At 34.8% G+C, this 24,269-nt stretch overlaps 1 protein-coding gene across 2 annotated transcripts in view; it reads right to left on the bottom strand.

The window, feature by feature from the left end:
- Nucleotides 1–24,269, bottom strand: part of LOC149554521 (Exostosin family protein) — a 62,049-nt gene that overhangs the window by 18,465 nt on the left and 19,315 nt on the right. For both annotated transcript variants that reach the window (XM_089828568.1, XM_089828567.1), the window contains 2 exons: nt 9,234–9,303; nt 7,831–8,049 (listed from right to left, as the gene is read on the bottom strand). In XM_089828568.1, coding sequence (XP_089684694.1) covers nt 7,831–8,049; nt 9,234–9,303 — 289 coding nt within the window. The remainder of the gene's footprint in view (nt 1–7,830; nt 8,050–9,233; nt 9,304–24,269) is intronic.

Genomic DNA, 24,269 nt, shown 5'->3' with positions numbered 1-24,269 from the left:
GCCTACTAAAATGCGTTAAAGATAAGACCCTCCCAAGCCAAGCCACTGCTACAGAAGACCCTCTATCCAAAATAATTAGCCTACGAGGATCACAATAATAGGCTAATCCCTGAAACTCCAATGCTGGGAAAAATAGGGACATTACAGTGTAAGAAAGGTTGCCGATGTTGATCTCTCTAATTGTTGTTGTCTATTAGTGTCAAACACTTAGTCATTTACTAGGCAGAGTCAGATGGTGATCACTGCGACCGAGATATAGGCCGAGTCATTAACTTGTATATACCAAGCTCTATAGGAGCCAAGTAAGTATGTGGTCACCGAGTATTTTCAATTTAAGCCTAGTGTAATGTTAACTAGGCAGTTCAAGTATGTTGAAGTTGAGTTATACAGAAAGTACCGAGCATGATAAAGATCGAGTGATAGTAGCATATACAATGAGTGGCGAGTATCAGAAACTGAATGTGTCAAGCAATGCAAAATTTACATTTGAGTTAGGAATGATGCACACTTTGAGGTAAACCATTTTCAAGCCGACATGGACGTGATATTTAATACTTGTAGAGTTTTTACATGTTTTATGACGTGGTTCACATATCCCTATCTTCTGTGATGAACAAATCAAATGAAGAGGCAAAACATGGAAGCATCTAGAAAACTCTTTATGGAATCTTTAAATAGGGCAAAACTATACCTATTTTGATATAGATGACAGAGTATGATATGATAAAGATATGAAGAAGCGAACAAGATATTCATACGATTCATGTGTGAACATTGCAGAAATGGAAAAAGTGTTTTGTTATTCCAGAACAGAGAAAGCGATCTGGTCAAGCAATGAAGGACAGAAGAGCCATATCAGATCAAAGGTCAGATCAGACTGGAAAGAGGAGATTCAATATCAGCTTATCAGAGTAAATCGGAGGATCAAGTACTGAATCAATTCTAACAGATTGAGACAGGGTAAATCTCTTAACAGAGTGGTCTTAACAGATCTTTGTAAATCTCCTAACAGAATTCTTACTTTATTGTAAGTGTGAAATCCTCTAACAAGGTGAGATCTAAGAGTCCCAAAAGCTTTTAACTAGGCAGACCCCTCACAGGGTAGATCAATGGATATGGTCAAACATTGTAACCCTAACAAGTTAACTTTATTACTGCAGTAGTGAAGATTTGTGGGTGTCATCCCCACCCTAGTTTTACCTTTATTCTAAAGTGTTTCTAAGTAACCAAGATCATTGTGTCATGTGATTACTTTTCATGCATGTGATTGATGGATTAGATCTATATGTTATTACAGTTTGATTATATAAGTTATGCATGCATAAGCAATTGGATATGAGATGGTAAATGTGGTGAATGCATTATAGAATTCTTGAAAAGGTTAAATTGTTACAGATCCTAATTCACCCCCTCCCCTCCCCTCTCTCTCTCAATATCTTGGTGTCCAATTAAGACTTCCAACAGCCGGCAATGTTTAGACTCCCCAATTGACTGTTTAGTTGATGATATACTAATTTGCTAAGGTCATTAGTAATAATATAATTACTATGACTAGCGATGAATATATATTATTTGTTACTGGTTGATCATAATAATATATTTACATTCATTGGATCAGGATAACTAATTGTTTATGTATACAATTGGTATATCATAATCAGTGTTTGCGTAATATTAATAATATATTTTAAATTTACTTATAACATTATTATTAATAATAATGAATGTAATTTATTTATATCATTATTATTTGGTAATGTTCGAACTTTCATTATTTTGTAATGCTTTATTCGAAATCTATATAAGGACTTAATTATTGATTAATGTAAATAAAATACTATTTATGTATTTGCAATCAAGGTAATATATTTTAAATCAAATATATTTGCATCAAGAAATATATTTGTATTATGCATGCATCAATGCCATTGGTCACGAGTGCCAACTATTTTGTTGATTTCAATAGAAAAATGTAGGTGTCTTTCCTCAACGCAAAATGAGATGTATAATGAATTTCACAAGTTTAATTAGTAGAAAAATAGTCAAGATGTCCACTCATCACTCTTCAGTCTGACAATGGAGGTGAGTTTTGCTCCAAATTCACTAACTTTTGTTGTGAAAACAGAATTAAACGTCAAATCACCACACCTTGTACCCCTCAACAGAATGGTGTAGTTGAGCGAAGGGATCACACTTCTAAAACTGGCTCATTGTATGTTGGAGAACAAGAATGTTTTAAACAGGCTTTGGGCTGAGGCACTTTACACTATAGTGTACCGTCTTCAAAAATCTCTGACACAATCTGCTAAGAAAAAGACCCTAAAGGAAGCATGGTCTAGCAAGAAGCCACAAATCGGCCATCTTAAGGTTTTTGGTCATACTGCATATGTTTAAATTGTATATGCCAAGCAAACCAAAATTGACTGTAATAGTCAGAAGTGAATTCTTAGAGGGTATAGTGACAATAATAAAGCCTACTGGCTGATTGATGTGTACATTAATTGCCTCACGTTCAGCAAGGATTTTATCTTTGATGAAGAAGGTGGACCTTTTCAGCTCTTTTCTCCCATCAGTGGTCTTGAAAATCAATCCCTGGAGGTTTCAAATTTGGGTGCTCAACTTCCATTTGCTTCCCCTGCAAGGAAGGATTTTGATGATAATTCCAAACTTGTGGAATCTCCTAGGCAAGTACCACTGTCCTCAAGACAGAGTGAATCAGCATCCAGATGATATAGTTCAAAGCAGCCCAAATCATGGTGACCATGATATTGTTCATGGCGACCATGAAATTGTTAGTTCAATTACAATACCTCTTATAAAAGAAAGCAAGTCTATTGGCATTCCATGTCGTTAGGCCTACTATAAAAAAAATCATAAGTGAAAGAGCTCAATAGATTCAATTGAAATCAATGAGTTCCTTGCGATTAAAGCTACTCGTGTGTTTCTAGTAATATCTCAACACCAATGACAAAAATGAGATCCAACCGAATCAGAGAAAGGATAAATGAATTACAAATCGTGTTGCCTAGATTAATAAACTCCTGCAAGTACCAAATGAAAATCGAGGGCAGACATGAATGCTTGTAAGTTCTTCTTAGAAGGACTTACAAGATTTCATTTCATATACTGATTGTTTAAAAATTATTCCTCTTGAATTTTCTCTCTCCTATCACACTAGATTGCAGTCTCTCTCCTTCTCCATATGATTAAGGCAATTATGGTTCACCCCATCTTTCTTCCACCTACGTATGTTCTTTTCCCAGGATTCTCTACCTATATTTTGGGCTATTAATTTCTATGCAAACTTTGCATTTATCATCTTTCATCATCATGTCATTGTTACAAGCTAGGGTTGTCATTGCACCAAAAGATCGACCTATCAATGGCCAATACAACCATAAGACTTATAGAACATAGGAGACGATTAAGCCATGTCACGAGTCCTAAAGGGGAACATTGACGGTTAGTTCAACAATCCCCCCCTCAGCATTACCCGAGGAGATTTGAACCTGTGACCAAGGTTTGATACCACTTGTTACGAGCTAGGGTTGTCATTGCATCAAAAGATCGATTGTTAATGCTCAATACAACCACTAGACTTATAGAACAAATGAGACGGTTAAATCATGTCACGAATCCCGAAGGGGAATGTTGGCGGTTAGTCCAACAATCACTTACCTTTCTTTCCATTGCATTTATTTTTGGTTGATTTTCATTTAACCTTTTCTCTCTTTATAGGACTTGACCTTTTTGTCTCCTTGTCCTTGGTGTTCCTCCCATTTCCATTTTATGTGCTTCTATCTCCTTGTCATTGTCTTCCTCCCATCTATGTTTTGTACTTCCAACTCATTTATCACAATTAATCTGTACAATTCCTCCTCTTACCTCACCACTAATTTTTTTGTCATCTTCCTCCCTCCTTTGAAGTTTGAAACCTTTGATTTTGTTTCTCTTTCTACACGTTTCTTTGTTATTTGCCTCATACATTTTCCACGGGAGATGTTAGCTGAACCTAATACTCTTAATGTTTCGATTTAACAGATATCACTTTTTTGATATTCCATCGCACATTTTATTTTTATTGTAATTCTTCGCTCTCTGCTTACATTAGTTTAGTTTCTACAATGATTCATCTCACGTGTCCCATATAGGATATATTTCCTATCTTAATTTACGCATTTTTTCTTTTCTATCTTCATGTTGCAATTCTAGCTATTTGCGTATCCTTCTTATGCATACTGCTATCGATGTAGGCTGAGATAATATTATGTGTTTTTTGCATCACTTTACAAATTATATTTATTATTTATCATAGCAGATAAATCCTTCTAGGGAAAAGAATGGAAAACCAAGAAACTAAGTTTTTTATCAATAAATTGGGAAAATATTTTGGATTTTCAAAAAAAGTATAAAAATGCAAAAATAACGAGAAAAATCTGCTATATTTTATTTTAAAGGCATTTCAATAGCATAGAGAAATAAAGGGCAAATAAAATTGAAAGTTTAGTCCACGCATTGTAGAATATAGATTTTAGTCAGTTGTGTTCATATAGCTAATTACATTGTAGGCACGATGCTGAAATATTCTTAGAGGCATCCATCCAACTCACATTATTTGGTGCCAATAATTTTTTCATGCATACATCAAAATGCAAAGTGATAACCTGAAAATTATCGAATGAAAGGAAAGTTGAAACTCCACAATACTACGAGGACATATCAAGAAGGGTTCTAATAAATTGTATCAAAGGCTCAAAATAGCAGATTCAGAATGCCAGTCTTGCCCATTTCAGAGAAGATAGCTGTAATTGAAACTCTAATCTCAAAACTCAAACGAGATAACAACCACAGCCATCATATCCTTTGATACGAAAAAGGAAAACTGTATCAAGATACTAATGTAATGTTTCTAATGGTCATCTTTAGTGAGTTAAGTTTTATTAGTTAGTTCCTATTTTCCTATGCAGTTAATAATTGTTTCATTTAGAAACATCGTCACTTTTCTATTTAAGGAGACTTCATCTCCATTGTTTAATATCAAACTATCAAGTTTTATAACAAACATTTCCTCCCCTCACATTAGAGACTTGGCCAAACCTTGTGGGAGTGGACTATAGTATCATTACAAATGAAGTGATTAACTTATTTCACTATCATTCCTAAACGAAATGCACTTGACTTGCAGGCTGGACCAAATCTAACTTTGATGAAGCTTACAAACAAAAGAGTAGTCATACTAGAACAGGCTAGAAGAAACCCTAAGATGCTTGAACGTGTCATTATGACAACATACAAGCAATACTTAAAACCATAGTTCGCATACTCAGACTTGACTTGGACTCAAATAATTACAAAACTGTATTAAATGAGTTTGGTGGGTAATTGGGGGTAGCTGCTAGTGGGGTCATTGCATTGCATGGCAACACCCCTCAGTTCAAGGGCAAAGCCCCTTGAACATTACAGAACAGGATCAGAGGTTGAAGCCCCTGCCACAAAGCCTAAATGAAGGATTTCAAAAACACAAAAATCTTCATGGACCATGTCATTTTCAAAATTTTCTAGAAAGAATATTTTGAGTGTGAATTAATTATTGTCCACATTTTTCTATCACACACACATTTCTGCATTTGTTGTGCATTGATGAGTTTTTGGTATGAATTCATTGAGCTTTAGCATGATGACTTGGTGAGTACTAGGCTGCCTGAAAATGCAAGTTTAAATCAAGAGTACACACCTAGGAAACAAATCCTTGAATACTCAAGTACTCTGCAAGCATGTATACCGTGTCTGGAACTACAAACAAACACAAAGGCTCAGTTGCTTGAACTTAAAGGAGACATTGAGAAACAAACTGTTGCTTACCCAAGTCAAAATAAGCAGCCTCCAGAATAAAGACTATACTCTCTTCTTTTGCTCTCTACATCCTAATGATGGATCACAGAGTGCGATTCCAAACATTATGTAAAATAGACCATTTGCTATCTAACATTATGTACTGTAAAAGTTTGTCTTTTATAAAGAGTATGTTGAAACCCAAAAATTGTATCAAATTATTCAACACGAAGCCGACTACTTAGAAGCTTTGAAAATGTCACACTCCAACGCCAACATGTATCCATAAACAAACTAGAAAATATCTGGCAAGTGATAAACTCAAAGATTTAATAACTAGCAATATAGCATCATCCAAAAATCCAATTTGTGAAATAAAAAGAATTGATGGTAGGTCAGAAAACATGCACATCAAACAACTTTTGCATGATTCAGTTGTAATTTAAAGCAACAAAAACAGCAAATAAGTAGTCAGAATCATTGCCCGAAATTTAATAAATATGATGATTTTATGAGGGATAATCATAAAATCATGAACACAATTCCCTATGATTGATTGTACTTTTTTGTCATTTCTTCTTCAATGCTTTGGGCCATATAAATTCATCTGGCATTCGCATAACCATAAAATGTCACCTAATTTCTTTTTGAGTTTGGTGGATGAAAAAAATATATTCATCTAACGAAATTCAGAAAAGAGATTATGACTAAATTAGAATAATATAAATCTGTATTTAATTTTTGTTTAAATATATTTTATTTTATTTAAAGATTATCAAAACTTACATAAATTTAGAAGTTAAAACTATAACCTAAAATTATAAATATTAATAATAGATTATAAAATTATAAATATAAGTAAAAAAACTAAAATGCAAAAGTTTATATTATTATAAATATTAATGAAATAAGTAATAATCATTTTTTACAATCTTAATAAAATTTACGAAAATGTTTATATAGTTGTAAATTTAATAAGCGAAAAAAAAAATTATTGCACTGAAACAGTAAACTGGACCTTCCTGTTCCTTTCTTCAGATCAATCTGGCACCATCAATCGTAGTTAGCCTTCATTAAAATACAGTTGGAAGGAAGGTGTTACAATTTATAGGCAGCCTCTTGTGTATTTAAGGGGTGCCCTCCTTGGCAAATGAATCAAGGGGAGCAACATGCTAAGATTGGCAACACAGCCTGGCCCTGCCAAGGCCACGTCAGCTGTGGCCAACATCTTCATTTTCCTTATACATTTTAATAAAATTAAAACCTTTGAAAAGTTGCTGCAGATTTTAACTTTAATAGTGGAAACAATGCAAGACACACAATTTTTACAAAACTTTATAGCAATTTATATGCAATTGAATAGTCAAAATTGCTGACAAAATTTTCAAAAAATTGGCAATTTTAAGGAAGAAAGAAATCACAACCAGCAGCAATTCATAATTTATACAATTAATTGCATTTTCTTCACAATTTTTGCTTCAATGATATTAATTGTCACATATTACAGGTTTGTCTCGCATTTATTAAGTTTAATTATAAGAATGTCTTGAATCTTTCTAACCTCACCATAGATCTCCTGTGGGAACCCACCTGTCTTGGCATCTTGAGCATTACTTAAGTGATTCTATAATTTAGTATCTTCACAATCTATTGCCTGAGTATTTCTAATTCTTAATGGTGGACTATGGAGTGTGATTTGAGAAGTTGACGTAAAAATTGCTACACACTTTCTGCAAGAATTCATTAATATGAACTGTGAATACCTATTGCTCCTACACATTGGGTGTATTATTCATGGCTCTAATACTAGGTTTTTCAATGCAAATTTATGAAAAGGTGAAGGAAATATTAAATTGAAATTATAAAAAAATATAAATAAAAGAAACCTTAAATATGCAGAATAATTGATTGAGGTGTCTTGTATTGTATTACGTCTACTACGCAAAGAAAATGGTGGTGAATAAGCTAACAAATGAATAAATACAAAAAGTGACAAACCTTCTCTGGGAACTGCTTCGAAATCTTTAAAAGTTGAAGTCGACCAACTTTCCCTTGTGCCCGCCCCAAGAAATTTGCAAGGTACTTTCTTTTTGACAAGGGAATAGGTTTAACCATGTCACTTGTTCCCAGTACTATACTATCCTCAACATTTCCAGGGATGATGATATCCTTCCAAGTATCAAATGCACTTGTGTCACGTTTGTCTGTGCGATCCCCCTGCAAAGAAACAAATATGCCTTTTCCTTTACCTCGTTCCAAATTTATAATTATGAAAAAATTTCTGATGTGTATATACTAGATTGCAAAAGTAATATATCCTATTGAATCTCTGGACATCATAAAATACACAAGGAACCCGGAATTTAACAAGCCAATAACAATTTTTCAAAAATGAAAGCTCAAAAGTAAAGGGAAAAAGGAGTATGTTAATGTACTCAAGTGAACCTCCAACACTCAAGGGCCTGGAATGTGGAGTAAACAAGTGCATAGAACAACTCCAGGCTAGATTTGTATAAAATTCTAATGCATCAGAGAATTATAATGAAGCTTTAATGTGATGAAAATTATAACCAAAATAAAGAGTACCATTTTTTAGATTAAAAAATGTTACCTGAAAAACTGAAAACCCCAATTTTTTTAACAAAGTTCAGTATGATATAGAATAAAGCCTAAAATGGAGCTCTAATTTTTAGTTATGGATATCTTTCGAGAAATTATTTGTATTTGTAATTTAGAAGTTATATTACGTCCTAGGGTTGCCTTTACAACACTTAGTTATTCTCTTTTTTCTTTTATTGTTATAACATCTGTACAAACTACAAACTTTACATTTTAGAAAATCTAAATAAACCCAATCATCTAGTTTATGAATGTTGGCTTGGTATGCTGGTATGACAATATATAAAAAATTATCAATATATACATATTTTAGCGTAAAAACAGATATTAAGTTCAGATAACCACTTTATACATGTTTTAACTTTTAAATCGTTTTCAAATTCAATCTCTGGCCACCATCAAACTATGAAGACCACAAAAAAATGTGAAAACATTAGAATAGGCCCTGCCTGTTCCATGACCAAAGCAAACCCAAACTCAAACCGACGGATAGCTGTTCCCAGATCCAGGATTTTTACCCAGAAAACCAATAACAGAATCATGTTCAAGAAACAGATATCTGGTCCTTCGAAGCAATTTCTCATCCTTCTCTGGAGAACTCTCTCATTTTAAAACATTAAACCCTTATAGGTAAGTTCTATAGATTGAACCAAATTTCACAATAAAGATGAATTAAATACTAACTCCCAAATATGCACTGCAAAATCTGAAACTCAAAAAAACATTGCAAGATCAGTTTTAAATGATATAAAATGCTTAAGACAAGCATCTAAAAATAGTACCTCAGGTGTCAAAAAAATGGACCGGTTCAAGTATATCGCCCATGCTTTGAATAAGTGAGCACCAGCTCCACTGCACTTGTAATCAAGAAAAGCTGCAGCTCAGACAGAATTCAAGCGATAATATTACATCTTAATAAACCATGGAGTTTAAGGAAACACGGATAAAACATTAAAATATGAAAGTATTTAGCAATACCATTAGTAACAGCAACTTCAATAGTGGGTTTAAAGTGTAAACAATTAAAACATGAAAACAAATATTCTTTGGCATAAATTTTAGGAATGATTGTTTATTCGAAGGTCGTTGCTGAGTTCATGAGCCCTAAAAAGATCAGCCAAAACTTGAAATGGGGCCTTTTGTAATTCTTCAAGCAATTTGTCAATACAGGTTTGGGGTATCTATTCTTGATAATAAAAAAAATATTCAAGTCACTATAATCTACACACATCTACAACACTCCACTTTTCTTCTTCACAAGAGTACCATTGGGGATACAAAATGACTCATACTTCTTCAAGTCACTATAATCTACACACATCCACATCACTCCACTTTTCTTCTTCACAAAAGTACCATTGGGGATGCAAAATGGCTCATACTTGGTCTGATATGTCCCAATTTCAGTAGTTCTTTAATAGTCCTCTCCATCTTAACCTTGAAGGCACAAAGATGACAATATGAGGTCACAATTACAGCCTCGTCCTTGCTTCCAACTCAATAGCATGTTGAGAGCCCATGTGTATTAGTCCTATAGGTATATCTTCAAATATAAAACAGTATTTATCCAACAAAATTCAAATATCAAAAGGATGCTCATCCACCTCTATATACATGGTACGTAGAAGTAATCTTTTAATGGTGGAAATGGTCGCTATTAGGGTCCCTTTGGCTGCAAGAATTGCCGAATGCCGCATTCATCTATGCTGGAATAAACTCTCTTCTGGTATTCGTGCATTCTTAAAATAAGTAATAGAATATCATTTGGACCTGTTTGGTTGACCTGGAAGAGGAGTCTAAAGATGCATACTCTATGTTCGGTTGCAACAATTGAAAAAGGAATTGGAATAAGTTTTGTTTTAAATTTTTAATAATTAAATTATTATTTAGTTTGGTAACATTTTAAATAAGCAAGATTTTTTATTTATAAAAACTAGCTTTTTAATTATTTTTTTAAAAGCCAAATTATTTTAATTAGCTTTTTTTTTTTAAATAGACTTTATAAGTGAAAGATATACCACAACCTTTGAAATTCATTGAAATTCAAAGGAAATATATATTGTATATTATAAATTTAATTCTAAATTAAATCAAATTATTTTAATGAGTATATGATCAAAACTAAAATCATTTTATCTTTAAATATATTAAAGAAAATAAAAAATAAAAATAAGTCAAGATCATTAATATGATATTTAAATGATCTTTCAATATAAGCTTTTTTTTTTCCCTTCTCGAAGGGTATCCCCGAGACCCAAGCTTGGGGCGAGTCTAATCCCTTCGGCCACGAGATAACCAACACCTCCCCCAAGTGCCCATGGCAGGGTAATGACAAGCAGGGAGTCGAACCCAAGACCATGGAGATCTACCCACAACCTCAAAACAACTTGCCTAACCTATGGGGGTCTTTCAATATAGTTTTAGTTATAAGACTAAACACAAGATTTATTTGTAAAGATAATTTTATGAAAGTTTTATAAGATATCAAATTTGATATGAGTTTTTTTTCTCATTAAAAAAAATATACATATTAAACATTAAATAATGTTGACCTAGTTTATATCTTATGATGAACGGAGAAAATAGTCCAAAAATGCATTTAAGTGGCAAATTACAATCAAACGGAAAAAGTCACGGACCTGACAACCCATCAAATTGGGTTTATTAAACACTGGAATAAGAATAAGCTATTATTATTCCACCTTTTTTTAGGAATTCCGCTATGCTCATTTTGGGGTCAAATTAGGATAGGCGAATTCTAATTCCAATTTTGTATTTTGCAAACAAATGTCAAATTGATGAATACGGGCATTTAGATTTTCCTATTCTTGCCCAATTCCTGCAACCAAACGGGGCCTTAAAATTAATTGGTCTCATCTCAAAAGCCTCCCTATTTAATGAGCTAATACCTATTGTATTGGTGCACTTGTAACCCACCAGATGACTCGTTGCCCATACTCTACAAAGTTGAGTTTTGTTAAATTTTTAACAAGAATACATAAATATGCAATGAAGTAGTGTTACAGGACTCTATGAGTCTTGAAATGAGTGAAGCCTCCAAAGTTTTATGGCCTCTAGACTTTGACTCGGTTGAGTCCTAGTAGAATCCTATGGGACTCGCAGAGTCTATGGACTCTTTGACTTGAAGAGTCTTATGGCTAAGACTAAGACTGCCACAACTGTAATCACCCAAAAATGGTCCTCTAGACAATGAGCCCCCTTTCTAGCATTTCTGCTTAATTATCCATTGCTTATTCTTGATCAAAAATCATCACTTTGTTATTTATTCGATGTAACCATGGTTTGACCACTTTATCCTAAGTCTTTTATTTAATTGAAAGAACTTGTTCCCTTTTAAATAAATAAAGTCTCCAAAATCCCACTTATCCTAAGTGTGCACATGAAAAGTATTATTCCTATTTTAAAAATAAAAGAAAAAGTCATTTTTGTCCCACATGAGGTGCACACTTTCCAAGATGGGTGTAATCTTCATTCTCCTCCACACATCTTTTGCCTCTTAAACATCACCATTGATCTTGCTTAGGTGAGATTCTTGTGCACATGGATCACTCAAGGCTCACTCTCCACCATAGATTTTGCCTCTTAATCTCTACCATCCATTTATCTTTAAAATAGAGGCTCTCTCCTCACTCTCTCATTCCATCTAGTTTATGCTAACACTATGCTGCAGGTTTTCTTATAGCTTTTGGAGCATTTGGAGCACTCACTTTGCACTTATCTTGCATCTTTATTATCATACTTGCATTAGCTTAGATTTCCTTTTACGGATAGCAATACATAGCTTAACTAGGTGGTATTGCAACTCTCCATACTTGCTAGATTACTCTTGCATTTCATTTAGAATAGCTTGCATTTGCATTGCATTTCATTGATTCTTGGATATTGGCATTCTTGCCTATGGTGCACCTTGCAAGGGTTGTCTTAGCTAGGTTCATTTAAGAGTCACCATCTCATAGCTCTTGCACGTCATAGATAGGAAGTTCGAAGCCACTTCTTGAGACTCCCTCTTCCATGGGTTCTCTCAAGTGTAATGGTTTATAGAAGTGTACCTTATTTTTGGTATACAATGACCAGCTGGGCAATAGAGTAAAAAATACACATTTTTAAAGCTTTTTAATGATTTTTTTGGCTTATATGATCGTATTGCAATATCAGTTCCAAAAATTTGTAATGGTGATTCCCAATAAGGCAATCAATATGGAGTAGTAAAAAATGTCTTGCATGTAGCAGGTATAAAACATAACAATTTGTCTATAAAGCAAATTACAAATAGGATTTCACTAAAAAAAATGCCAAAAAAGCAGTTTCATATCAGACTGTAATCATAAAGTTCTAGAACCAGGTATTAAAAATTTCAAACAGCACTATCAAATTGAAAGCATTGCAACAAATAAAATGGTTTCTTTTTAAAGAATTGGATATCTCCACAACAATAAAATAACAGTTTTAAGGTTTGTGAAAGATTAACAAATGTTTGTTAAACTGGTCATTTGACAAAGTTAAATTATTGATGACATTTGAGAAATTATATTGTTGACATAATTCAAAAAATTCATAATGATCTTTCTAATCTACTAAGAACAAAAATAATTAGAAGCGGTTATGAAATAACTTGCATGGTAGAAGAATATAACATGATTTTTTTTTGTAAACACTTGATAATAATTATTAATGTTGAGGCTTTAGTCGGATTGAAGAGATCTAGAGTTAATCCCCTATAGTTTATTGGTTAAACACTATTGCATTGATTAAACATCAATTAGACACAGACACACACATATATATTGTTGTTGTTGTTAATAATGTCTAATGGAAATTAACTTACACTAACCAATATTGCTTAACATAGAGACATGCCTCTTCTACTCCTATTATATGCATTTAGATCTGCACTTGGAAAATACAAGAACAAAATTGCAGTGATCCTGAAAACTCAACATGGTATCAGAGCCAGGTTATTTGATGGGATAGAGATTGAAGGATGTTTGAAGAGCACTCTGGTCCATCCTTCACACCATCGAGCAATTTTTATTGTTGGTACACAAAACGAGATCTTTGTTAAACAAAAATTGCTGGTTCTAACTGAAAGAGTAATACAATATTGTAAAATGGAATCACTAGCAACTGCAGACCCTAAACTGTGAGATGTCTGTTTGAATGTTTTGGTTCATTGAATTCCACTACAATATACATATATTAGTGCGAGACTTGGCTATTGATAGCAGAGAATAGATGATGCATCGTTTTGATGAAAAATGATAGTCGTATTTGCTTGTACACAGAAGTCTTCATTCAGCAATTTACTTTGACAGGAATAGAGAAAGACAATATGATATTCTGGAAAGTTCGCTGCAATATGGGAGTGCATAGTGATTTCCAGAATAATAGAATATATCTCTTGAATCAATGAGTTTATAACATAGTTATCGGGTGCTAATAAATTTATTGATATGTTTATCCTTTGCTATCAAGCAGGCTAAGAGATCCTTTATTTTAACAGTATATGTTTTGTGCTGCTAAATAAAACAAAATTAATCTCGGTGTGTTTGAAAAACAAACAATACTTGTTGAAAGCTTCAATTTTACACAAAATTTTGACCGTGAAATTCCAGAAGAAGCACACTTGCTCATAAGACAGGGTGCCTGTAAACTCTTAATTGGTCCACTGTACTCCATGAATCTCTTGCAGAAAGCTTCAAATTGACCAGCAATAATACTTTTTCCTGTATCTGTAGATGGAAATGCAATATTTCGCTCAAACTCCAAATAGATTGGATGAAAGAGTAGTTGGTTTGATGGGATTTACAATTTAGAGCATCGATATAAACGGAACTCAAATTGGAGGTTTTGGAGAAGGATACGGAGTCTATACAAGTCGTTAAGATTTTCTTGCTTCTAGAAATAGATAGTGACCCTCTACACCACTAACCCACCATCACGTCCCATCTATGTTCGAGGATCATAGTTTCCATTGATCTTCAATTTGAAATTTTTCTGCCTTGTGGATTATTTACACGCATCAAATGGTGACACGACATGAGTGATTAAACATTAGACGTTTGTTCGTCTAGAGCAAACGATTTTCAACCACTCAAACAATATTCAACAAGTGAAGCCATAAGGCAAGGAAAAGTCAAACTTTTAGATGTCTTCTCAAGACTACGGCAGTTTAGTTGAATATCAGAGCTCATATATCTTTTCTTTTTTGCAATTGAATAATTGTGGCTAGCAGAATTAAACAACTCTGTAAGAAACAAATAGAGCAAGTGTCTTCAATTTATCTATACTGACAACAGATAAAAGTATGGTCATTTTGGAAGACCAAGTCATAACATGTGCCACAGTTGAATTGGTTGTTGTCCTTCAGATCAAGACTATAATCTGATAGACTACATTAAGTTGTTGTTCTTGAGATCATGACTGTTATCTAATAGACTACATTCAGTTCTGGTCTCAAAGCGTGTCGGAGATCAGATAACCCATAAACTTCTAGGACATGACTTATTCTCTTAGTAGGCATTATGGACATGATACCAGTGCACATACCAAGAGAATATAAGTATGATGAATATCATATGGTTGATATTCCTTGTTGAATCATACTTCGGATGGTATCGAAAGATAACATCTATTTTGATGGATATATGTTGATATCCTTAAATAATTTTTTTTTTCAAGAATATCATATTGAGATGATCTCTTTATATGCTTGAAAGCTGTGGCTCAATTATTTTTTGGAGTCGCCTTGATTTTGGTTTCCGTACTTATTTGGAACCATTGGCTTTGATCTTCCTTTAGTCCAAATTTCCCTAAGAACATACCTTGTAAAGTTGTCCTAAAGCCAACATGTTCCTTAGTTCTTAGTCGATCAAAGCTTTCTCGTTTAGTTAGTTTTGAACCCTTGAACCTTTTGAACTCTTGAATCTTTTGTACCTTTGAACCTCCTTGAACCTTTGAACCTTCCGAACCACTTTGAACCTAGTTCAAACCAGTTCAGAACAGTTCATCACTACAAGAGCATTCCTTCCAAAGAAAGAGGTGGGACCCAGTACAAGCATGTTGCGGCAATAAATGAAGTTGGAAATCGTGAACACCAAGGTGGGCCTTGGCACGTCTCCCAATGATGCAAGTGGGATAAAGGTAAAATAATGATGAATAAGGTAATTATGACAAAGTGCGGCTTGTGTAAAATCATTAAATGATAAGTACTTGAAAATAAGTGCGCAATTTAAGGCTTAGAAACCCGAGGAGGATGACCTCATATGAAGGCAATAATGATGAGGTAAGGGGCAAGAAATGAAAAGACCTCTATTTATGGCAATTACCTTGAATGGTTTTGTCGTACAAGATTTCCTAGTGAGCAAATCTTTATGAAATCTAACCCTTGATGTTAACTCATGAGTTTTGACATTTTTATGAGAGATTTGTTTTCAAAGCAGTAAGTTCATTCTCATTTTAAGTATTAGTTGTGGAGAGCGCGGGATAGAGGGTTCAAAAGGTTCAGAAAAGCTTCTTACTGCGGGTTCAAGGTAATTCTTTGATAATTCCCCAACTCAAATTTATAGTTCTCAGCAATTTCTCTTTGGGTTTAGTCTGGAGTTCTGATTTTTCTTTGAGAATCGGAGAACATAAAGTCATCCTTGCATGTTTTTTGGGAATCATGTTAGTATGGATTGCAAAGGTCCCTTGTTGACTAATATAGATTTGAAGGGAGTTTTTGTAGATGCTATTTGTGATCAAGTACAATCAAATGTAGAGGGTGAATTCATGGTTGAAATTATGGATAGTGGTTTATTACAAGCTATAGCCTTTCCTCAAGTTGTTGTAAGCACTGAGCTAGTTCAGGAGTGTGTCAACCATTATAACATCAGGTCTCACTGCATAAGGAAAAATGATGGAAGCATTTTGCTTTCAATAAATTGAGATAAAATTACCTCTGTGTTCAAGATAAAATGAAACCTTTGCTGATTTCACCCCTACCCAATCCTATGCTAAGTTCAGTGAAAACCTTGACAAGAATCACTTTGTTATAGCCTGTCATTGGACCATAACATTCTACAAGGGTGGTTCACAACTCCCAAAGGGTCTGAATAAAGATCATATAAAACCCCATATTCATGATTTAGCGATTCTGTTACATAGGGTCAAGGGTTTTCCAGAAGCATTTATGTTCGAGGATTGGATGTATCATTTCATTGACATCATACTAGATGGAAAATAGTATCTAGATTGGGCTGAAATCATAGCAGGTTCAATGAGAGAGCAATTGAAATTAACTCAAACCATTAAGAAGGATTTCTTTATGTCTTCCTATCTCATTTTTTTTTTTTGCCCCATACTCAAGATCTCACCCCTCTACCTCATGAACCTTGGGATAATGATATCTTCATATGCAATCATTGTCCCTCCATACAAAGGAGCCAAGTTTTGTCTGATTATAGAAAGGTTCATGATGTTTTCCTAGGTAAATTATGTTTTTAACTGGCAGGCAAGACAGAGGAAAGAGTTTCGTTAGAAGCCTTATAATTCATACAAGTCTATAGTAGTTTGTTCATCTAATTTCCAAAATTCACATATCATATGATAGGAGGTTTTGATGAAGAACCCTTAAGATTGCCTAGATTTGCTTTGGATTGCTTTACTCTAGCAGAATCAGCTTCTTGTTGTAACAATGAAGTTTTTGCCTAAAGATAAGTGGGATAGTTTGTTCCCTTTAAAGATCAGCAAACTTTCATGTAAAAATCTAGAAGATGCCATGAATATTGGGAGTCATTTGTGTGCCTTTGATTTCAATTTTTATCACGTCAGACAGGGTTTCAACAATAAAGAGTTTGCTAGGAGAGTTTTAGAAGTAGGAGATCATTTATCACCCTTACCTCACTTAGAAGATTATTGGGAGGATTGTTCAAAATGAAAGAGAAGTTCCAAGGGAAAAACAATTCCAGGATGGTTTTGTCACAAATCTTTGCCTTCTGATTGAAAATGAACATCAAGGGAGTTCAAGAAGATGGTTCAGAGATCATCGAACCTAGATACCCTGAAATAGAAAGAACTTCCCCTGCCTCCCATTGATTGGTCAAAACCTAAGATGGACGACATAATGCAGAGGACTAATGGTGTTATTGAACATACTAAAGCATGGCTTCAACATAAGAGGAAAAGGGGCACATCTCAGCCTCAAACAGATGATGCAGTTCAGGACTCCCCTTCTTCCTCTAGTGCTAACACTATCTTCTCTAATTGTCCTACAGGTGATAAAAAGAGTTCTAAGACATCGGTCACTAAACCGGTCCAAAATCAACCAATTGTACAAAGGACAAGGTCAAAAACTAGGTTCAACATGGCATCTTGAAAATAAACCCAAATAAATCTTGATGTTGACAAAGAACAAGATGAAGGTTCAATAGATAGTGAACAACAGGTTCACGCGACCTCAGATAGTGTTTCAAAGGTTTTGGATTCGTTGAACACACTTATAAAGGACCCAACAAGAACTAAATCTTCCCCATCGATACCAAACTGGCTTACAAACTCAGTGAGCAAAAAGAGGAGCTTGGTACCAAACTCTATACCTGTAAGAGATATGGGGAGGAAGTATACTGCTAAAGCCTCGAAGCCCAAAAGAATGAAGAATTTTGCTCGCCTAGTTACAGATGCTAAAGGGAAGTTACGATAAAGGTTGCCTTGAATAAACCATAAGATACTTCGGTGGGTTTGAGCGTCGAAGACTCTGAAATTACAAAAGTGGGTCTAAGTGTATTGAACAGAGAGACCAAGCAACATTGGTTAAGTGAGTCCACTCAGTATATGTTGGTTCAATCTCAGAAGGACGCAAAGGAGAAAAAGGAGCTAAAGCAAGTGATTAGCATAATGGCTAAATATATTGACTCCTTGGATGGTTGTGGTGTATTACCTCTAGTTCAAGCACCTCGGAGCTTTGATCCTACATCACCTAATAGCAAAAGGTTATTGAACCATATGCAGCGTGGTAAAGCCCTAGTGGTAGCCATGGACAAATGGGTAGACAATGTAATTAAGAAAGGCAAGGAATTCCTTCAACAATGTGCTACAATTTTTAATGATGTTGACACTTTGCTAAGCAAAGTTCAAACACGAGTGCCTGCCTAGAAAACAGAGGAAGGTAAGTGGTCAGTTGTAGTCAAGCAAATCTCAAATGTGTAACAATATGGTGTAGAGAAGTTCTTGACTGAGAATCCTCTCAAAATTGTGGACCCTGGCGCGCTATATCTAATGAAAAGAAGCATGAGTTGGAGATGTTCAATCTGCAGGTTTGCCATTACTAATGCTCAAGAGCATCGAAACAAAGATTAAGGGCATGTACACTGGTTTTGCCAAAGACATGCAAAATCATAAGTCCCAACAGTGAGGCTCAATTTGATGAAGGGAACTTTGGTATCAAACCTTTGATCAAGTCTTTTGAAGGGGATTTGAAGGCAATTAAAGAATTAACTAATCCTACAATTGTCGACTTCATGAAGGTAGCACAGATCGAAGCCATGCTAATCCTTTGCATGGAACACCTGTCAGAATACATGGGACAACTCAACATAATGAAGTGGGATAGAGAAATGTGGAAAAATGATTGCTGAGTTTAAGGAATGCAAGCTCTAATGCGCTTCAAGAATTTGTAGGTGCATATTACAAATGGAAACTAGCACATAGTACGGGCGGCAATGAGGAGCAAACCGGAAACGAAGGCCACAGTTCACCCATATAAGGGGTTCCTCTATGTTGATGTTTTATTGCTTCAAACTCAAAGGATGTGTGTCCTGTTTAGAATTTTTTGTTATTAAAACTGCTTTTGTTAACTATCGAGGGGGTTGCGTTTTCATGAAGACCCCCTCCCACATCGAAATTATTTAAGGTAGACGAATAAACTATTAGGGTTTAGAAGATAGGTGAAGGAAAAACATGGTGGTTTTCACTCTTTGCTAGTATATGCTAAATGTTATCTTTTTTTGATAGTAGTACTAGAAGTGAACAAAATCTGATACATGAAAGATCATTTTGTTATTGACCTAGGAACCAATGCAATATAAGTCGGTCTTTGGAATCAATCTGAATCTATGTTATTTATGATTGAATTGAAGAACGTTTCTTTTATGAATGTTTTATTTGGAATTCCTAATCCATTTTGATCTTTGTTGGTTGACAGATTAGTTGATTCTAATATTGCTAGTCTTCTAATGAATTCTAAATCGCTAGGAACTTGAAGCACTTTTTATCTTCTTGTTTCATTTACTATTTTCTATAATTATTTATCATTGCCCTCTCGTCCAAGAATGAGTTGTGTCACCTTTTACGTGTTATGGTTAAAAACAAGCATGAGTGTTTTAGTTTAGAGATTCATTGAACATCCAAAGGGGGGACTGTACCTCACACAATTTAGAGGGAAGGTAGTCATTGAACCTGCTCAATTGTTATGAACCTTTATTCTCTTCAGAAAAAGGGTAATAGAGTCAATTAGAAAATATTAGCACGAAGACAAATCTATTCACTAAGACGAGCATAATGTGTTCTATAACAATCCTCCCTAGCTAAGACAGAGTGTTAATATTGTAGCTTTAGTCAGATTGAATTGATCCAGAGTTAATCCCCTATGGTTATTGGTTAAACACTACTGTATTTGATAGATCATCAATTAGACATACATATATATATTGTTGTTAATAATGTCTAATGAAAATTAACTTACAATAACCAATATTGATTAACATAGAGACATGATTGTTCTACTCCTATATATATGCATTTGATTCTACGCTTGGAAAACGCATTAAAAAACTGTAGCGATCCTGGAAACCCAGCAATAATATGCCACTTTGATAGAACAACCTCATAGTTGATGTAGCCCAAACCCTTCAAAGCAATAACTTAGAAAATCACACAAAACAGAAGTTTCATAATGCCAGATTGTTCATTAAACTTTTCCAACTCTACTTTGCCTCTACAATGAAAGAAAACAACTACTTATTACAATTTTGAAAATTACCATATGTGGTAGATTTTCGGGAAAAACAGATTTTTCCATTTTTGGTAATTTTCAAAATCCATCCTACGAATCCCAGTTTTTCCCAAGAAAAGCCCCCAACTAAGGCAAGATGAATTGCTAACTAATCTACTGAATCAAGAATATGATTTCAGATTTATTACAAAAACAACTTTATAAAAAACTAGAAAAAAACAAAAATCCAAATTCGGAGGCCAAGATGATATTTCAGGCTCCCGAAAAAATGTCAAAACGACCACCTATTGAGCTGAGCTCATCGGCAATCCAAATAACTCCTCACGCAACTGCTTGTAAAATTTCAGCCAAAACCCACATCCGAGTCAAAAGTTATGACCCTCAGATGCTCCTGCATCATTCTCCCCTGCTTGAAAAAAACGTAGCGCCTGCAAGTTCCGGTTCTCAAACTACTTCCATTTAGGCTCATCTAGCTTCTGCAAATCCCAATCTGTAATCCAGGTGCTATCTATCGATGTCAACCCTTCCCATTGCACGAGATATCTGTTGTAGTCACCCTGGCGAGTCTAAACAGTCTTCTTGTCTAAAATCTGTGCAACCTTTTCCCTTTTCTTGATGGGGATGGTGTGTGTCCAATGTACCACATACTCCTTTTCAATAGAGGCATCATCACCATGGAAAGTATATAAATCAGAAATATTAAACACAGGAGATATATCAAGACTGCTGGGGAGATCTACCTCAAGCATTATCATTAATCCTCTTCAGAATCTTGCAAGGACCAATTTTCTTATATTTCAATTTATGATAGGTCCCGGTAGGAAACTTCTCTTTTCTGAGATAAACCATCACTAGATCATCTGCACTAAAAACCTGATACCTTCGAGTAGCATCTGTGGAAGCTTTATAACGCTCATTGCTGTCCTGCAACTCCTGTCTCACATCTTCCTGCAACTAGTAGAGTTGCTCTGCAAAGGCTTCTCCATCATCACTGACTTTGTCAGCTAAGGAAAGTTGCACCAAATCGAGAACACCCTAAGGATTATGACCATAAACAACTTGAAATGGTGACTTACCAGTTGACCTGTTCACTGAGCTATTATAAGCAAATTCTAACTAGGGCAATGCCAAATCCCATTGTTTGGGCTTCTCTCCAACAATACATTGCAACAAATTACCCAAACTACAATTGACAACTTTTGTTTGTCCATCAATTTGTGGATGATAAGCACTGTTGAACTGTAACTTTGTCCCCATCTTCTTCCATAAGGTCCTCCAGAAATGACTCAAGAACTTGTATCTCAATCAAAGGTGATTGTTTTTGGAACCCCATGCAATTTGACTATTTCAGAAAAGAATAACCTGGCCACCCTAGTGGCATCACTAGTTTTCTTACAAGCAATGAAATGAGCCATTTTTGAGAATCTATCCACAAATACAAAGATAGAGTCATTACCTCGCTGTGTATGTGGCATACCCAATACAAAGTCCATACTCAAGTTTGTCCACAATCCTATTGGTACTGGTAATGGCATGTACAGTCCGGTGTTTTGGGAGTGCCCTTTGGCTTCTTGACAAATCCAACACCTTTCCACAAACCTGGTGATATCTCACTTCATCTTTGGCTAGGAGTACTTATTTACTACCAATGCTATTGTTTTATCCTTCCCAAAATGCCCAACCATACCACTGCTACGAAATTCTCTAATAATATATTCCCACATTGAGCCTACAGTTACACACAACTGCTTCCCCTTGAATAAATAACCATCTTGCATAAGATACTCACCTTGAATAGTGTCTGCGTGCCCAGGTACTAGATTATTCAACTAATCAACAATTTCTCAAAAATCACTATCAGATTCATACTAGTCTTTGATTGCATCAAAGCCAACCACTTTTGTTTCCATGATGGTAAGAAGAACAACTCGCCTACTCAAGGCATCTGCAACTTGATTCTGTTTCCCTGATTTATGCTTTAGAACAAAAGTAAACCCCTGGAGGAAAGAGACCCATTTTGCATGTCTAGTGTTCAATTTTTTTTGCGTTCAAGAATTTTAGAGCAATATGGTCTGTAAACTACACAAATTCTTTGGCTACTAGATAATGCTTCCAGTGTCTCAAAGCTTGCACAATTGCATGGAATTCTATATCATACGTAGAATATTTCTTTCACACATCATTCGATTTTTCACTAAAAAAGGCAATGGGCCTACTTTCTTGACTGCGTACAACACCAATGCCCACATGTGAGGCATCACAGTCCACTTCAAACACTTTATCAAAATCTAATAGGGCTAGTATTGGAGCTCTAGTGGCCTTATTCTTTAGGTATTGAAAACTCTCTTCAGCCTCTTTGGTCCATGAAAACTCTCGACCCTTAGTGCAGTCTGTCATAGGTGCTACAATGCTGCTGAAATTACAAATGAACTTTCTATAGAAAGTAGCCAAGCCATGAAAACTTCTCACCTCGGTGATACTACGTGGACTACGCATTCAAGAATGGCTCGAACTTTCTCTGGATCCGAGGGCCATAACTTTTGACTCGGATGTGGGTTTTGGCTGAAATTTTGTAGGCAGTTGCATAAGGAGTTATTTCCTAGGCAATTGCATAGGCAGTTGAACTTTCTATAGAAAGTAGCCAAGCCATGAAAACTTCTCACCTCAGTGATACTACGTGGACTACGCATTCAAGAATGGCTCGAACTTTCTCTGGATCCGAGGGTCATAACTTTTGACTCGGATGTGGGTTTTGGCTGAAATTTTGTAGGCAGTTGCATAAGGAGTTATTTGGATTGCTAACTAAGCTCAGTTCAATAGGTGGCCATTTCGACATTTTTTTGAGAGCCTAAAATATCATCTTGGCCTTTGAATTTGGATTTTTGTGTTTTTTTCTAGTTTTTTAGAAAGGTGTTTTTGTAATAAATCCGAAATCATATTCTTGATTTCGTAGATTAGTTGGCAATTCATCTTGCCTTAGTTGGGGGCTTTTCTTGGGAAAATTTGTTCATTAAACTTTTCCAACTCCACTCTACCTCTACAATGAAAGAAAACGACTTGTTATTACAATTTCAAAAATTACCATATTTGGCAGATTTTCGGGAAAAACAGATTTTTTCATTTTTGGTAATTTTCAAAACCCATCCTACAAATCCCGATTTTTCCCAAAAAAAGCCCCCAACTAAGGCAAGATGAATTGCCAACTAATTTATGAAATCAAGAATATGATTTCAGATTTATTACCAAAACAACTTTCTAAAAAACTGGAAAAAAACACAAAAATCCAAATTCGAAGGCCAAGATAATATTTAAGGCTCCCAAAAAAATGTTGAAACGGCCACCTATCGAGCTAAGCTCTATCAGTAATCCAAATAACTCCTCATGCAACTACCTGTAAAATTTCAGCAAAAACCCACATCCGAGTCAAAAGTTATGACCCTTGGATGCTCCTGCATCAGTAGTCCACTTAAAAGGAGATCACACAAAGTCTTTAACATGAACACTTGACATGATGATAATAAATAACTTATACCTTCTATAATTTCAGTTTAACTTATTTCATCCAACATCTCACATTGATACTTATGTGATCAATGTAAACTTGTGCATGTGTGCAAAGTAGCTTCTACTTATCTCAATTATTGTGACTTTGATGTTATTTGACTAAATGATACATCAAAAAAGCTTTAAATCCTTAAAAATATTTGAATTTCTAGAATTTTTCAATTTTTCAAGTTTGGACGTTGAGTCTGAGCCTAAAACCAGCTTGTCAAGTCCGAGGCAAGTCTAAGTCTTGTAATGATGCAATGAA

This window comes from Cupressus sempervirens, chromosome 5, assembly GCF_028749045.1.
Source record: "Cupressus sempervirens isolate cs-2001-9-10 chromosome 5, ASM2874904v1, whole genome shotgun sequence".
NCBI lineage: Eukaryota > Viridiplantae > Streptophyta > Pinopsida > Cupressales > Cupressaceae > Cupressus > Cupressus sempervirens.
The sequence above is the reverse complement of the archived record's forward strand: the minus strand, read 5'-3'. Positions and strand labels throughout refer to the sequence as shown.